Source organism: Apiospora kogelbergensis (genome assembly GCF_038363985.1).
Source record: "Apiospora kogelbergensis strain CBS 113332 chromosome Unknown utg000006l_segment0_segment0, whole genome shotgun sequence".
NCBI classification, from domain to species: Eukaryota; Fungi; Ascomycota; class Sordariomycetes; order Amphisphaeriales; family Apiosporaceae; genus Apiospora; species Apiospora kogelbergensis.
The window spans coordinates 920,757-937,472 of NW_027117423.1; the positions used below are offsets into that span (position 1 = coordinate 920,757).

A 16,716-nucleotide genomic window follows, 5' to 3' on the forward strand; every position below is an offset into this window, starting at 1 on the left:
GCCTCTGCCTCTGTCTTGCTTCTTATAAATACGTGGAATATCATCATGCGTTGGATGTGACTCTGAATATATATAAAAAATGACTGCTCGTTCTGTCAGCGCACCACTTAGCCTAGCTACTTGCGATATTAAGCCTGGTCTGGCTGTCTGCTGTCAATCCCCTAATCAATCAATCTAAACTGCCCACCCACCTTGCCGCTCCCCTCACACTTTTTTCTCCCAGCGCTGTACAGCCTGTTACTGGCCTGTACGCTGCCTGGCCGGGCTGGACTGAATGAAGTGACTTTCCGACCTGATCTGCCAGACTCCACCAAAAGCCACCACTACCGCGACCTACCCGCCTCTTTCTTTGATTCGGAATTCTGATACCAGCTGCTGCTACTGCTTTGCAATTTCACGAACTCTCCTCCACCTTTGCCTGACCGTAACTTCGACAATTTTCTCTCACTGCATGCTTCACATTCGCAAAATTCCTGGACCAATCCAAATCGCCGTTTGATCCAGTCTTATTTTGCAGCCTTCTCTCCTCTCCCTCCACGACGGCCGCCTCGGCAAGCTCCTCTTCTCTTCTTCTCTGATCCTCATCACACCTTCTGCTGCGGGCGCGTCGACCTTTTGTCCGCCCACCCACCACCCACCATGGCGCCCACGATTGAGGAGCTGGACGTCATGGTCCGCTCCTTCTACGAGGGCCGCGGCGAGCAGGTATGTCCTTTGTTCGCCCTGGCCTTATTTTCTGACCCCCGTTATCTTCTTTGCGCCCCCTCGCAATCTGCTGCTGCAAGATACAATCTACTGACTTTTTGGATCCTTCCCCGCCTCTAGCAAAAAGCTGCACAAGCCGCCCTGAACCAGGTAAGCCACTCCCAAGCTCCCTCCGCTGTGTAATCAACTACATAGGCCGGTCCTCGAACTCGGTGGCTAATTGATTGTCTGTGTCTAGTTCAAAGAGGACCCCGATGCTTGGCTACTTGTCGACAAGATCCTAACCGATGCTTCATATCCGCAAACCAAGTGTAAGAGACATCTGCGTTACCCAGCTGCCGGTGGAGTCGTGGTGAGGCTGACACGTCCTAGATCTTGGTCTCCAAGTCCTCGACCATGTTATCATGACAAGATGGAAGGTGCTCCCTCGCGAGCAATGTCTGGGAATCCGAAATTTCGTCGGAGCGAGTATCATGGAGTGCTCCAGCACCGAAGAGTCTCTCAAAGCCCAACGCACCCTGCTCAACAAGCTCAACCTGGTGCTCATCTCTATATTGAAGCAAGAGTGGCCGCACAACTGGCCTACCTTCATTAACGAAATCGTTGGCTCTTGCCAATCAAGTCTGTCGATCTGCGAGAACAACATGATCATTCTCCGACTCCTGTCCGAAGAGGTATTCGATTATTCGGCCGACCAGATGACCTCGGCCAAGACGAGGAATCTCAAGACCACCATGTGCAACGAGTTCTCCCAGATCTTCCAACTCTGCCAAGAGATTCTTACGACAGCAAACCAGCCTACTCTGGTTAAAGCAACGCTCGAGACGTTATTACGCTTTTGCAACTGGATTCCCTTGGGCTACATTTTCGAGACCCCCCTCATCGACACCCTGCGCACACGATTCCTCGAGGTTCCCGAGTTTCGAAATGTCACTCTGCAGGTCTTGACCGAGATTGGTGGGCTTACAACGGCTGCCCACGGTCAGCCCAATGCGTATAGCGAACAGTTGGTCAAGATGTTCTGCGAAGTTCTCACCACTATCGCGACCATTATTCCTCTCGAGCTCGACCTGAAAAGCACGTACCCGCAAAGTAACTCGAGAGATCAGGAGTTCATACAGAATTTGGCGCTTTTCTTGTGCAACTTCTTCGGCCAGCACGTCAACCTCATCGAGCACCTCCCAAACCGTGACTACCTAACGCACGGCCACTTCTACCTGATCCGGATCTCGCAGATTGAGGACCGGGAGATCTTCAAGATTTGCCTCGACTATTGGCTTAAATCAGTCCAGGAGCTCTACGAGGAGATGCAAGCGGCGCCGATGAACGAGATGGCTCCTCTGCTGATGGCAAACTCGGGAGCTCTTGACCCGAACAGACTGAACAACCTTCCTCTCCGGATGCATAAATACAAGGAAGTCCTGTCAAATCTGCGAGTGGTCATGATCGAGAAGATGGTACGGCCTGAAGAAGTTCTCATTGTCGAGAACGATGAGGGTGAAATCGTGCGAGAATTTGTCAAGGAGAGCGACACCGTTCAGTTATACAAGACTATTCGAGAGTGTCTTGTGTACCTGACGCATCTCGATGTTAATGACACCGAGCAAATCATGACGGACAAGCTGCAAAAACAGGTTGATGGCAGTGAGTGGTCTTGGCACAACTGCAACGTCCTGTGCTGGGCTATTGGCTCTATTTCACTGGCTATGAATGAGGAGACTGAGAAGCGTTTCCTTGTAACTGTCATCAAGGATCTACTTGGCCTCACAGAGATGAAGCGTGGCAAAGATAACAAAGCGGTCGTTGCCAGTAACATCATGTACATTGTTGGGCAGTATCCTCGATTCCTGAAGGCTCACTGGAAGTTCCTGAAGACGGTGGTCAACAAGCTCTTCGAGTTTATGCACGAATCCCACGAAGGTGTTCAGGACATGGCATGCGACACATTCATCAAAATTGCCCGCCAATGTCGACGTCACTTCGTTGCCCTCCAGCCTAACGAGAACGAGCCGTTCATCGAGGAGATCGTTAAGAACCTTCCCAGAATCACGTGCGATCTCACCCCGCAGCAAGTCCATACCTTCTACGAGGCTTGCGGTTACATGGTCAATGCACAGGGTAACAAGCATATGCAGGAGCGTCTCCTGGCAGACTTGATGGGAGCTCCTAACGCTGCTTGGGATGAGATCATCCGCGCTGCTACTGCGGACCCTACCGTTCTCCAGGACGCCGAAACGATCAAGATTATCGGAAACATCATGAAGACGAACGTATCAGCATGCTCGTCGGTTGGTCCCTACTTTTATCCCCAGATTGGCCGGATTTACCTCGACATGCTGCAGATGTACCGCGCCACAAGTCAGCTCATTTCAGAAGCTGTTGCTCGCGATGGTGATCTGGCCCCACGGATGCCCAAGGTCCGAGGTCTTCGAACTATCAAGAAAGAGATTCTCAAGTTGATCGAGACATACGTTGATAAGGCCGAGGATCTGCAGTCTGTTCGCCAGCAGATGGTTCCTCAGCTTCTGGATTCGGTGTTGGTTGACTACAACCGCAACGTCCCAGGCGCAAGAGATGCTGAAGTGCTCAAGGCCATGTCGACTATCATTACCAAGCTTACTGGGCTGATGGAGGATCAGGTGCCTGTGATCATGCAGAACGTCTTCGAGTGCACCCTGGATATGATCAACAAGGACTTTTCCGAGTTCCCGGAACATCGTGTCGAGTTCTTCAACTTGCTCCGTGCTATCAACTTGCACTGTTTCCCTGCCCTGCTGAAGCTGGACAACCGACAGTTCAAGTTCGTCATTGATGCTTGCATGTGGGCAAGCAAGCATGACAACCGTGACGTTGAGGGCGCAGGTCTTAACATGTGTCTGGAATTGATCAACAACATCGCCGAGAAGACGGATGTGCAGACTGCCAACGCCTTCTTCCAGCAATTCTTCATCACGATTCTCCAGGATGTCTTCTTTGTTCTTACCGATCCGGATCACAAGGCTGGCTTCAAGACGCAGTCGATGCTGCTCATGAAGCTATTCAACTTCGTACAGCCAGCCGAGGGTGGTACACCCAAGATCCAGGGCCCTGTTTATACCGATCAGGCCCCTACTGGAACGTCAAACCGGGATTTCCTCGTTAACTTCGTTGGAACCCTATTAAGTAAGGCGTTCGGTAACCTCCAAGTGTAAGTTGCTCATATTGCCCTTTTCCCCTATTCCGCCGCTGGTTTTTCAAACGGGTGACTGGTTGTTTAAATGGTTGCTAATCGAATTCTCATTCTAGTGCGCAAATCAACATCTTCATTGAAGGCTTGTTCACGCTCAACAATCAGTACGATAAGTTCCGACTGAACCTGCGTGACTTCCTGATCTCCCTCAAGGAATACGCCGGTGACAATGCGGACTTATACGCTGTCGAAAAGGAGCAAGAAGTCAGGGATAACCTGAAGGCCGACCGTGAGCGACGATCCAAGGTTGGCGGTCTCTTGAAACCATCGGAAATCGAGATCGACGACGACGAACTGTGAGAAACGATTGGACAGCACATGTCTACATCCTTTGTTTTTGGCGTGCGTGATACCAGAATAGTCTCCGGCGGACGGAGGCTTATGGCAGCTTCTCATTTGTGTAAATAACTCTTAAGGCACTTTTGAGGACGATGATGATTACCTACGTTTTTCTTCTTCGGATGGTTGCAAAATACCACCAGATTCGATGATGCCTCTGACCAATATTCTCTGCCCAATATTGGGGCCTATTTTCTGAGCCAAGGATGGAAATATAAAAAGGAGGAGGAAGGGGGCTCAGAAAGTGAGCAGTTCCACATAGGATACTGGACCATAGAACATTGATGTTAAATGTCGGGCCAAGATTGCGTGGGCTGCTGTTGCTCTGGGGTAGATAGATGACCATAGGCACATTCTTGAGCTGGTGGCAATAAATCTCGACTATAATCCTCCAATTTCTGATGCAAAGCTAGCAGTATTCCCTCGTGACTTCATGTGGTAATTAGTAGACATTAGTTTGCTTACAAACGTGGATGAAATATTCCATTTCTCTCCTAAAATCTAGTTCACCCAAGACTATTATTATTCATCGACTTGAATAGCTACCATTGACCTGTAATCAAGATGCAAGCCAGATTGCACGAAATACAGCGAAAAGTATTGGTCTCCTGGAAGCTAGACATTTATTTTTTATTCTACCTTTCTAAACCTGGATAGGATGTACATAGTTCTGGGTGACTCTTTTGTGTCATCATCTTTGCAAATCTATGCCTTGTAGCCACACTCTGTAAGACCATTGGATAGAGCGTTGAGGGCCTTCTCGATATCCTTTCTGGCAGGATCCGTCTACAGATAAACAGTTAGCTATCGAGATCTTTACAGAGATATTCACCCAGTTACAGGGAAAAGAAAAAGGGGGTATGTTTTTACTTACCACGCTGACGCCCATGTGTCCGAACCTTACATACTTGGGTGCGATTTCCTTGTGGATACCACCAGCCCAAACGACACCGGCCTTGGCCAGTTTCGGCAGCAAGTCGGTCGCCTTGACAGACTCGGGCAAATAGATGGCCGTCATGCCGTGGGCCTGGTCCTCAGGCTTGGAGGCGACCTGCTTGAGGCCGAGGTCGGCCACGGCCTTCTTGATGCGGTCCGAGGCCTCGCGGTGCGTGGAGAAGCGCTCCGAAAGGGGCTTGGCCAGGATCTGGGTGAGGGCAGTGTGGAGGGCGTGGATAAGCTGGGGCGAGGGCGTGGCGAAGTAGGAGGGCTTCTTGGCCTCGTAGTTCTGCATGATGGGCATCCAGTTCTTGAAGGAGGCGAAGTAGGTGGCGGGCGGCGTCTTGCGAGCCTTGTAGGCCTCGATGGCCTTGCCGCTGAACATGGAGATGGACAGGCCGGCCGGGCAGCCGATGGCCTTCTGGCTCGCCGTCACGACACCGTCCAGCTTCCAGGCGTCGAACTGGATCTCCTCGCAGGCAACGCTGCACACGCCGTCGACGACGAGCAGCGTCTCGGGCGACACGCGCTTCACCAGCTCGGAGAGATTCTTGAGCTCGCTCAGCACGCCCGTCGAGGTGTCGACGTGGGTCACGGTGACCATCTTGTACTTCTTGGCCTTGAGGGCCTCCTCGATCTGGGGCAGCTGCGGCCGGCCACCCACGGCGTCGGGGGTCAGCTTGGTCACTTTGGCGCCGTATGCCTCGAAGCAGTCGGCGAAGCCGTCGCCGAAGTAGCCGGTGCTGAGGACCAGCACGTCCTCGCCGGCCTCGACCAGGTTGGCGGCCACAATGTCCCAGCCCAGGGTGCCGGAGCCCGAGATGACGAAGGGTTGCGCCGAGGGGTCGGTGGTCTGGAAGAGCTTGCGCAGCATCGAGATGGTGTCGCCGAAGGTGGCGACGAAGCCGGGTCCGACATGGGACTCGCTGCCAGACGCAAGGATCAGTAAGCTAAGAGCTCCTTGCAGCGTGTGTAGACTGGCACAGATGCTGCCTGTTCGGCAGTTGGGCAAAAAGGGCGCACGAGGCTAAACTGACCTATAATGGCTCATGGACTGGAGGACGTCATCGTCAAACTCGATGGGGCCCGGGATGAGCAGGGTCGGGTGTTCAGGTTGCGAAGACATGCTGCGCTGTGAGGAGACAGAAAGCCGGCGAGTTTGGATGGGTGATATAGAGCGAGTTCTGGCAGGATTGGATATGGAAGTGCCGCCGGAGAGATGTTGTGAGATCAGGGACAGGCGGGAGGAAGGACTGGGTGCCGATGATGCGACATGGAGCGATAATGGGGAGGAGGAGGGGAGCTGGCGCCGAGGTGGGGCAACGCTGTCCTTGAAGCTGCTCTCCGCATGGTGCTTTGCCTGCAAGACGCGTGGCTGTCGGGCTGTTGGAGAAAGGCAGGATGGCTCTTAGGTTTGCTGCTTTGGGCCAAGACTAGCGAGCGTATGCAGTGACTTGCAATTGGCAGAACTTTGGATGGCCGACAAGGAAAGCCGAGAGATACCCGGCACTCGGCACACTAGATCTAGTTCTCGGGGGCCGGAAGAATGGCTGATCGCTGCTTGGTATATGGTGCTGCAAAGGCCCCTAATGACTATTCCTAACAGTTCTGCTTATATTCGCGTTATCAATTGCATGCGGTGGCATATACTTACAAGAAACTCTATGTCATAGTATACAATATCGAAACCAGACCTCCGTGTTCGGGACAAGCCCAGAGGCGAGCAAGGCTATCGATTATCGGCGCTGGACCCCTGTCAATCTGGAGCTGATGCCGGTTTGCGACAGGGGTCTCCCATAGGCGGGTTAAGGTACTGTAGCGCAGGTAGCTTAGCTTGTCTTCAGTGGAGGGGAGTCTGGCCGCCTAAAGAAACCCGCCAACGCGACGACGTCAACTCCCATGCCGAAGCTCACCATTGGTGGCTGACCGACCGAAAATCGACATCCCATACCGGCATCATCCACAGACGACCACAATAACAACGATAGACCACGAGGGAGCTCCAATTGCGCACACACGTCCATCGTTGTTGCTAGACTACCGGGGCCCGCGCTGACGACGCCGCGACTGTCATCCATCCATCCATCACCACCCACAGCCGCCTCCTGCCGATACATCTACGAAGCAAAGATGGCTTTCTTAATTCTCGTCATCGGTGATCTGCACATCCCGGACCGAGCCCTCGACATACCCGCCAAGGTACGATAGACTGCCTCTTTTGCTCCCCTTCACAGGTCGCCCGATACATCCACCACGTGCCCTGTTGCACCACCACCCCCTTCGATGCCTACGATCCTCGTCGCAAATTGCTAACTTACGCCTTCGCCGCAACCCTCCACTAGTTCAAGAAGCTCCCTCTCCCCGGCAAGATCGGCCAGACCCTGTGCCTGGGCAACCTGACGGACAAGCACACGTACGAGTACCTGCGGTCGATCGCGCCGGACCTGAAGATCGTCAAGGGCCGGTTCGACGTCGAGGCGACGTCGCTGCCGCTGTCGCAGGTCGTGACGCACGGCTCGCTGCGCATCGGATTCGTCGAGGGCTTCACCCTCGTCTCCACCGAGCCCGACCTGCTGCTGGCCGAGGCCAACAAGCTCGACGTCGACGTCCTCTGCTGGGGCGGCACCCACCGCTTCGACGCCTTCGAGTACATGGACAAGTTCTTCATCAACCCCGGCTCCGCCACGGGCGCCTACACCACCGGCTGGACCAAGGAGGGCGAGGAGATGGTGCCGAGCTTCTGTCTGATGGATGTACGTCTGTTCTATTCTACCCCCCTTTCTTTTCGTAAGGGGAAACAAGGAAGGGTGTGACGGGATGTCATAACGGGCTTGCATAATGAGAATGGACCGATCGGTTGGACACGAATTTGGTCTGCTTGCTAACTCAACGCTTTTAGGTTCAAGGAATTTCACTCACGCTGTACGTTTACCAGCTGAGAAAAGATGCCAACGGGGTCGAGAATGTGGCGGTAGAGAAGGTCACATATACAAAACCCGTAGAGCCTACAGGAACTTCGTCATGATACTAGAGACCCATGGCTCCCGAACCGGGTTGAGCTTGGGGAAGACGGGGGGTTTACAAAGAAAACGGCCATGCCATAATGGAGGCAGGACAGAACGAGTCCCATGGAGCAAAAGCAAAGTTATCGAACCAGCGTTTCGTGCTTTGGCTGCTATGGGCCTACGCATCCAGGTGAAGAGCAATCACACCACATTAGTCCGAGCGAGGTAATCTATTGAAATAACTATTCAACCATGCCGCCAAAACAACGGTGATGAAATCCAGACAAAGCAATCATCATGAGTGATAGGAAATTCCAAAGTTCGTAATTGGTATCAAGCAGCAGTTGTACTCCAACGCTATGACTATGTAAAAAAAATAAAGACATGTTGGTTCATTCTCATCCTTGGAAAAGGGGGGCATCATCCAAGCATTAATCGTTCAGAGACAGGATATCAAAAAGGGAAAGACAAAAGAGACCCCAAAACACCTTCTATCCGTCTAGTCAAACCCAGATCAGGCACATTGACCACAACATCAAAATATCCATCATTTTACAGCATCATGCTCCTCCTCCGCGTTGACGACCTGCTGGACACAGCACTGTCTGAAACCTCCGACGATATGCTGGACAGGCTGTTGGAGCTATCTCCATCGATATTCTCCGAATCTATCATCTTTGCCGTCTTGGGCGCCATCATGGACGCCCTCTTCCTCGACCCGTTGCTTCGGGACGCAGTTGTCTTTTCTTGTGGCTCCACGGCGGATTGCGTGGTGGATTTAGAGGCTTTCGTTTGCCTCGGCTTTTGGGACTTCCTGCCTTCCTCGAGCGTCGAATGCATCAAGTCTGCCCGTGGCGAGACGTCGGGGAAATCATAGACATCGCCGCTGCCATTTTCCTCCGACTCCAATTTGGCGATATCGGACTCACGTGCTGCCATCGAGCTGCGCTTTTTCCTATCTGTAACCACGCTCATGGGCAGCTCGGCAGCAGGAGGTGACGCTCGGCTCATCTTCTGAGCCAAGGGGCTAGCAGCAATGTCCGACGCAGCGGAAGATGGTACGGCAGATGGCAACTCCTTCCATAGCTGGGACTTCTCCTCTGACTTGATCGACATTGGGTCACCACCTGGCTTAGACTGGCTAGTCCGGCGGATGGCTCTGCCCTCGCCTGCCACAGCATCCAACAACTGCTTTGTGGGGCGACGCATCTTATCCCGAAGGTTTGGTTCCGCGTAGCTAACTGCAGTCCTGTTTCTACGACTGGGTCGGCTCGTCTCGCCATCGTTAGAAATCTCAGTCGGAGGAGGCGTGTCCCTGATGTTCTCCCGTGGCTCTACCATAGGCTCGGGCGAGCTGGGGGCGAATAGGTCTGGATCGGCAGAGATGCTCTCAGGCTCAACGTCGATGGTGGCGACGACCGGGGCTAGCGGCTGCTCCTCCGGCAAATCAACCTCGATCGGAGTTGGAATATTGGCTTGCACATCCTCCAGCTTCTTTTTCGACTTCACCGGCCGTTCCTTGCTGGCCTCCTCACGCTTCGCACTCTGCTTCGCCTTTCCGATGTCGCCCGGCATTCCTGGTTTCGTCAACTTTTTCGGAGAGTTGACAGGCTCGTTAGCGCTCCGGGCGCCCAAAGGTTTCCTAGTTGCTGTAATGGCCGCAGGATTCGCCGGTGTGGCCTGCGCATCTCGCCTGACAGGAGAGGGATTCTTGATAGGTCGGTTTGTAATGCCATCTTTTGTGACTGGCTTCATGGGCTGTATTTTGGTCGCTTTGGCCAGGTCTCCTCCCTTCGCGGGATGCTGCATCATTTCCCTATCGTCTTCATCCCTAGCTTTCCGCTTCAGGTTGGCCTTAGCAACCTGAGAAGCTGACTGTAGGTCGGGATTTGGCGTAGGCTTGATTATCTTCGGCTCAAGCTTCTTGATTGGTGATACTGGCTCGACCTCCTCAGCAGGAGGTGCCGGATCGGAACCGCTTGTTTCCTCGTTCTCAATCGGAGACTGGTAACCTTCCTCGGCCTTCACGATGCTCTCGAAAGTTTGAACCTTCTTCACCGCAACCACATGTTCCTCGACCGCATTCCTCCTGGGTGGTGCTGAAGGCGAATCTTCGAGGGCGTAAACGTCTCGGGTAGCTGAAGGCGACTTAGTTGGGAGATCGATCTTGACCGGGTCTTCGTCGACAAAGCGGGATACTGGTGGAGGGCCAAGGTCTGGCGACTCGTTGACCTCTGCGGCCTCCTCGCATAGAGCCATGATCTCATCACGACTGTGACGCATTAGCATGGACACGTCTCTGTTAAGGCAGTCAAAACCTCTTACTTTAATGTCTCTCGGGGGCAAGATTTATTCTCCCAAAGGGGTGGGAGCCTCCCTTCTTGCTGGGCAGCAAACTCCATTTCCTCGGTATTTCGGCGCCTCCATCGCGGTGAGCTATTGATGCCAATGCTGGAACGGGTCCTCGCTTTCTTCGAAAGTCTTGGTGAATGGTGTCTTGGCATGGGCTCGTGGCCCAGGCTTGCTAACATCGAGCCCCATTCCAAGAGCTGTGCTTCCATCTTCTCCTTGATTTCCATGGCGTGGTCGGCTATGCGCTGTGCTCGACTTTCCGACAATTCCGTCTCCAACCGTAAGATCTGACCGCGAAGGTCGAGATTTTCGGATAACATGCGAGCACACTCATTTTCCAAGCCTCGTATGCGCAAGGACTGGGTAGAGTTAATCCGGGCTATATCGCGGTTTTGGCGGAGGAATTTTCTTCTGACTGTAGGCATAAGCTCGTCAGCATGCATGGAAGTGTGTTCGAAGGGCGCGAGGTGGCGTACGTGTTTCTAGGCTTTCGGTAGCCATGATCGGCTCGTTCAATCGCGCCATGGCAGCGGTTCGGGCCCGCAAGAGCTGGGTCTGAACAGGATTTGTGACAATTGGTTGTTGACAGGAATATGTTTGCGTAATAAAGCTACTGACGAAAGCTCATTTGGTGTCAACAAAATGGCATCCAAACATCGGGATATGTGTGCAATGGTGGTTGGGAAGATTGAAAGTTTTCCAAGGTTGTAAGCAAAGAAGGTGGAAGCTTAACTGGGCTGGAAAAGCAATCTCGGGAGGTAAACACACTACCTAAAGAAGTATAGTGTTGAGCCCTTTGGTGGGGGTTCAGCAGGGCAGTTCTGCTGGGGGTCCCGGTCAACATTTGCCGTGACACATGCTCGAGCGAAAGCGCGTCATGCTAGGTTGCATACATAGATAGCTGTTGGCCGTTGCATGTGCGTCTACTGTCCCTCTATTCGCTCGATGTTAAGAATTCCAGATGTTCTTGTACTTGCGTCAATTACCGAGAAGTTCATCGTATGTGTGGTGAGGAGCTGGCGGCGAAGCTGATGACACGAACTCCTTTCACCTTGGTGGGTAAGTGAGCTCGGTGACAGAATTATGGGCAGCTGGGGGTCCTTTAGGGAGTCATATCAACAAAGAACAACAACAACACTGAACAATGTTCGATTGGGATAGGGCTACGATGTTTGAGAGTAGATACCAGCTTCCTCCCGTTATTGATCTCTACATAGCTCACTTCTCTCCCTCCGATGATCGTTGAAACCCCCCTGAAATCACAAGTCCTGTTCTGGGCATGATATGCACCGCTCCTAGCGTTTTATTCGTTCGTCACCGGCAAGCCTTATTTGACGTTACCCAACTTTCTAGCCCCGCTACCTGCCACTTGAGCCAGCAGGCGGTCGCGGTTTGAATCGCATAGTGATTTGGTTGATTTCAGCCTTCCACAACGTCCAATCTGGTTACATACTTTGCAAAGGGCCAGCAACGATGGCCTTCTCTACGCGCTCCCTCTCCGGCCATCTTCGCCAAGGATCTACCACGAGCAACCCCAACGCGCAGTCGACAGGTCAGTCGGCTGCGCTCCTGTCCCGCATCAACGAGAAGAAGGCCGAACTTGAGAATCTGAAAGAGCTTCGAGACCTGAGCGCAGCAGTCGCCAACGAGATGGAAGCGTTGGAAACGAAGCTATCAACTTTATCCGATGGAACAGAAGGTAGGCCTTGCCTGGTCATCACAACATACTGAAAGCAATCTAAAAGTCCGGCAACAGCTATTGCGACTGTTCTGAACAACTGGCATAACGTGCTACGTGCCATCAATATGGCTTCTGGTAAGTGAAGACCCGACCCGACCTTCCTTAAGGGCACCCAGCTTATCTGCTCTGGCTATTGTAGCCAAAATTCCGAAACCCAACGAGAACAAAGAGACAGCCAGCGACGAAGAAACCACGCCCTTACCCCAGACCTTAGTCCGCATTCCTACAGAACATGCGCCGACGCTACAGGCGCAGGCCGAAGGGCTGGAGGATCCATCGCAGACCGAATGAGCTGCACGGAAACATTCGCATTCCTCAAAATAAAGCAACGCAGAGCTGGCGCAGAACCGAATTCCCAAAGGCGCTTGCCTTACCTGAGTCGCGAAGGCAGCCTCCTGCCATGCCGGTTACGATCCCCAATCCTGGCGGTGAGAACGTCCTCTCGAAAGGGCTTCGATTGCTAGGCATGATGTGTCATGCAATTCACCCACGAGAATTCACCCTGTGCATGAGCATACTCCATCCAGATGTTTATTCTCAAGGAAGATCGCAAGAATAGGATGTTATGCTGTCGAATGTGGCACAGACATCGCAAATTTGCGTGGGGCACATCTAGGTATTGCCGCCAATACTAGTACACTATGCTATGACACCAGGTTGTATATACATATACCTACCTGCCTGGATTGGTTGATGTGTATCTACCTGTTCAATTCTGTTGATAACATCATTGACACAAATTCGGGATGTCTCATCTCAGCTACTATCTAGCTGGGTTCTGCGGGCTCTTTCTGGCCCAACGAAAGTCTTCCGTGGCCAATCCCAGGGTGCGGGGAAAGCGCCTTGGGATGTTGTTATGTTGATCTTGAAATCCCAGGTACACTATACCATTTCTCAGCGCCAACTCTCGATGTTCCAGTGAATAACCTGCATACTTCAATGGCAAGATCAATCAACAACGTGACTGGAGTTTCACAGAATTGGCCTGGCCTATACCTGATCAACTTGGCTTCAATTTTCTCAGGGGAAGAGGCAGATCTGGTCCTTTTCTTTCAGTCCTCAACCTAGGAACACCTGCATGTTCAAGAGCCAACAGGGAGGGGCGCGTCTTCGTCGCGTGTCAGTCGACGGGACGGTTGCTATGGGCCAGCTGAAGCAGGAGCTACGCTTTGCGCCAGCTAATGCTCGGATGGAAGCACGGCCTACTAATCCCGCAGAGCCCGGGGAAGGAAGTATACAATGTTTTCGGAAAAGAAAACACGCACATCAAAACAATATATTGGGTGCAAAGCAGGCACAGCCAACCAGAATGGATGGTCAATTCGGATAGCAGATTCAAGAAGGAACGACTGCTATTTACCCCCCCTGACCCCCCATGATCCCTCATGATCCCCCAGGTTGCAATGTGCTTTCCTTTTTGTTGTTGGATCCATCCCCTGTCAGATTACATCGTCTTGGATCCCTTGCCATCACTCCAAACAACAAACAACATTGGAAGACACTATTTTGGCCAGCATTTTCATTGCATCTGCACTACGATTGAACAGTGCCTCGCCCAACGATTACTTTCCAAGATTCGCTCTAGACAAGGGACATTCGTATCTGACAGGCCATTGAGTCGTTCGATAACTACCCCACCACGTTGACTTGCTTTACACGGCTCGCCATCCAAGCTGTGCTGAGATCCGAACTATCGTCGGCTCATTTAAACCCTTGCACTTTTGCTCTCCTCTAGGCCACATTGGTCGACTTCGACCGTATCTTGACCTGTGCCCCCCCTACAGATCCCTGTTAGTACGGTGCCTATCCAAGACCCGCCATGGCCCCAATTACATTAACTGGAGGTCGTTTCGACATCTTCAACGACTCGAGTACCGACGACGACACCTCATCTTCTATTCTGGACGATGCCAATTTGGGACCTCAGGGCCAGAATCTTGTCTCGCCTCTGCGCCCCGTCTCTGTATCCAATGCGCAGAATCGGCAGATCAAGTCGCCAACTCGTGTCGAGTCGCTGGCTGCTGAGCTCAAGAGGCTCCATCTAGGAAACTCGCCCGAAATATATCAGTACAAAGGCCGGCCTGTCCATCAAGGCAAGCTCAAGGGCCAACCTTGTGCACACCCATCTCGACCACCAATCAGGCGCGATACCTTTGAACGACTCGAGACAGTCCCGGAAGATGAGCATCGCGAGGTACTAGAGCCCGAAGCTGCTAGTGTCTCACCCGAAACTCAACATTACATCGAGCTTCCAGGTATGATGGCCTCTATATACTCCTCCCCCCTCAATCCTCGGGGCAAAACTGAATATTAACATCGCATCATCAAAGCTCATCAATTCTCAAAGCATCCGCTCGCCTTCGCGACACGCAAACTGCTCTCAGCCGAAGATCAGCTCGCCAAACATCGCAAAGGGGACTTTGAGTGGGTCCTGACTGTCCGAATCCCAGTAAACCCCATATCCCCGGACTCTTCGAAGCACGCAAGTGATCCAAGTCTCCTTTTTGGGTGCAACCTTCTGCCGCCCGCCGGACAATCTGAAAAGGAGTTCCACAAGCACACGTTCAAACTTCTAGTAACACCCCTACAGGGTGAGCAAGAGCCGGTAGCCGCAGCTCCTCAGTCAGTCATGGCAGTGGCACTGAGCGATCGACCTGCTGTGCAAGGCACTCCAGTGAAGGCAGTCCAGAATGTACCTGAAGTTAGGATCGAGGAGGTTTCACCGCCGTCTGACACTAAGCGAGGAAGAACCAGTGTTGCTTCTGTGAGAGTGCCATCCGATTCTCCACCTCGAATCGAGGATTCGGTCGAAGCCCTTGACCAGCTCGAGGACCAGCTCGAGGCATTTGGCCAAGCTGCCCACGTTACGAAGATTGTCTCTCCGCCCAAGAGGGTGTCGGAGAAAGGCCTGGCGAGTTTGCAACCGCCGAAGCCGCTGGCCAAGTCGACTAAAGCACCTACCATGCCTGCCTTTGAGCTTCCAGGCGAGGCTGTGGCTCGGCGTCTCAAGGAGAAGCGAGAAGCCCGCCTATCGATGCAAGCTACTAGGGAACAAGCAACCGCTCCCGCTACAGGTTCCATTCGACGGACGAAGTCTGCCAGGGCACCAACGGTACCCAAGTTCGAGTTGCCTGGCGAGGCCATCTCTCGCCGTAAACGGGAAGAGCGCGAGGCGCGGCTCAAGGCGCAAGAGGAAGAGGAACGCAAGCGCCGCGAGTTCAAGGCGAGGCCCATTCGAAGCGGCGCTACGCCGGCCAGCATCCCCCGTGAGACCATCACCAGCCGTGCGCGTCAAAAGGGAACACTTCCCGAGAATGCGGGCAGCAAGCCGACAACGTCTAGCCCTAACAAAAGAGGATCCATGATTCATGGTTCTCGAGAGCCACTATCCCACGTAAATAATCAGTCTCAGCCTCGAGGCCGTCACCTCGCTTCGGAGGACTCTACCACCACACTAAAGGCCCGTCGGCCTACGTCGAGTTCGACGAACAGCCTTGGCAGCAAGCGGGGCTCCATGTCGGTCGAGGAAGCGCAGCAACAGCGCCTCCGCGGTAAGGATATCTACCAGCGCGAGAATTCGTACACGCAGGACCGCGAGAAAGAGAGGCGTGAGCGCGAGGCCATGGCCCGCATTGCACGAGAACAGGCCGCGGAGGCGTCCCGTCTCCGAAGCCGCGAGTGGGCTGAGAAGCAAAAGCGCAAGCGGATGACGGTAGGCTCGATGAGGGATCTTGTAGCTTAGATTGTAATATCATTGAAGGGGGCAAACGGGGGGCAACGGCGCTGTGTTATCGATCGGTTCATTGTATACTAAGTTCAATTCTCATTGTACATTCGTTGTTTATTCCATTATTAGAAGAGAATAAACATGGAACTCATTACGTCAATTTGAGACCTACAGCGGAGGCTGATGGCAAATGGGTGGAAATTGCGACGTAGGCACGAGAATTGGGTGTTGAACGAGTGTTTTGGGACCCTATTTTTGGATCGATCGCCGAAGGAGCGCCCACTGCCTGCTTCGACGTTTACAACTACAGCACACCAACGAACGAATGGAGAGCGAACACCATCCACACTATCGCCTGCACCTGAGACACTAGGAATCTGGCACCATTGATTGATCCAATCGGCTTATGTAAGTATGAGCGAAGTGATCGTACGTGAAAGAGTTTGTCGTAGAACACAACGAAACACCAAACACCTCTTGAACCGACGAAGTAGTGGACGCAGCAGTGCCGTCCTCGGAGAACTGGTCCCGAAACGAAAAGCAAGTATATCGTCATCGTAGCCAGCTGTTTGAAGTACGAGCCATCCCAGGCGATAGTTGGCGATATACCGGCTTCGTGTCAGCCAGCTTGTACGATGCGAAATATGACTTTGCATGTCAGCTTACATTGGCTGCCTCTAGC

At 52.9% G+C, this 16,716-nt stretch overlaps 6 protein-coding genes across 6 annotated transcripts; 4 read left to right on the forward strand and 2 right to left on the reverse strand.

The window, feature by feature from the left end:
* Positions 1 to 579: 579 nt before the first annotated feature.
* PG998_009117 (putative nuclear export factor CRM1) lies at positions 580 to 4,234 on the forward strand (the record flags this gene model as incomplete). The annotated part of the gene is made up of 5 exons (XM_066875933.1): positions 580 to 705; positions 826 to 855; positions 944 to 1,016; positions 1,078 to 3,892; positions 3,991 to 4,234. The coding sequence occupies exons 1-5, from the start codon at positions 640 to 642 to the stop codon at positions 4,232 to 4,234; spliced, it is 3,228 nt and encodes a 1,075-aa protein (XP_066728089.1). The 5' UTR covers positions 580 to 639.
* Positions 4,235 to 4,978: 744 nt separating this feature from the next.
* On the reverse strand, positions 4,979 to 6,335 carry PG998_009118 (uncharacterized protein; the record flags this gene model as incomplete). The annotated part of the gene is made up of 3 exons (XM_066875934.1): positions 4,979 to 5,059; positions 5,148 to 6,135; positions 6,247 to 6,335. 3 exons carry the CDS (start codon positions 6,333 to 6,335, stop codon positions 4,979 to 4,981), a joined length of 1,158 nt encoding a protein of 385 aa, XP_066728090.1.
* Positions 6,336 to 7,339: 1,004 nt separating this feature from the next.
* On the forward strand, positions 7,340 to 8,234 carry PG998_009119 (vacuolar protein sorting-associated protein 30; the record flags this gene model as incomplete). The annotated part of the gene is made up of 3 exons (XM_066875935.1): positions 7,340 to 7,408; positions 7,552 to 7,962; positions 8,109 to 8,234. The coding sequence occupies 3 exons, from the start codon at positions 7,340 to 7,342 to the stop codon at positions 8,232 to 8,234; spliced, it is 606 nt and encodes a 201-aa protein (XP_066728091.1).
* A 532-nt stretch (positions 8,235 to 8,766) lies between these two features.
* On the reverse strand, positions 8,767 to 11,091 carry PG998_009120 (uncharacterized protein; the record flags this gene model as incomplete). The annotated part of the gene is made up of 3 exons (XM_066875936.1): positions 8,767 to 10,486; positions 10,540 to 10,981; positions 11,043 to 11,091. 3 exons carry the CDS (start codon positions 11,089 to 11,091, stop codon positions 8,767 to 8,769), a joined length of 2,211 nt encoding a protein of 736 aa, XP_066728092.1.
* A 948-nt stretch (positions 11,092 to 12,039) lies between these two features.
* PG998_009121 (uncharacterized protein) lies at positions 12,040 to 12,598 on the forward strand (the record flags this gene model as incomplete). The annotated part of the gene is made up of 3 exons (XM_066875937.1): positions 12,040 to 12,265; positions 12,323 to 12,382; positions 12,447 to 12,598. 3 exons carry the CDS (start codon positions 12,040 to 12,042, stop codon positions 12,596 to 12,598), a joined length of 438 nt encoding a protein of 145 aa, XP_066728093.1.
* Positions 12,599 to 14,126: 1,528 nt separating this feature from the next.
* On the forward strand, positions 14,127 to 16,049 carry PG998_009122 (carboxylesterase family protein; the record flags this gene model as incomplete). The annotated part of the gene is made up of 2 exons (XM_066875938.1): positions 14,127 to 14,562; positions 14,638 to 16,049. The coding sequence occupies 2 exons, from the start codon at positions 14,127 to 14,129 to the stop codon at positions 16,047 to 16,049; spliced, it is 1,848 nt and encodes a 615-aa protein (XP_066728094.1).
* Between the last annotated feature and the right edge of the window lie 667 nt (positions 16,050 to 16,716).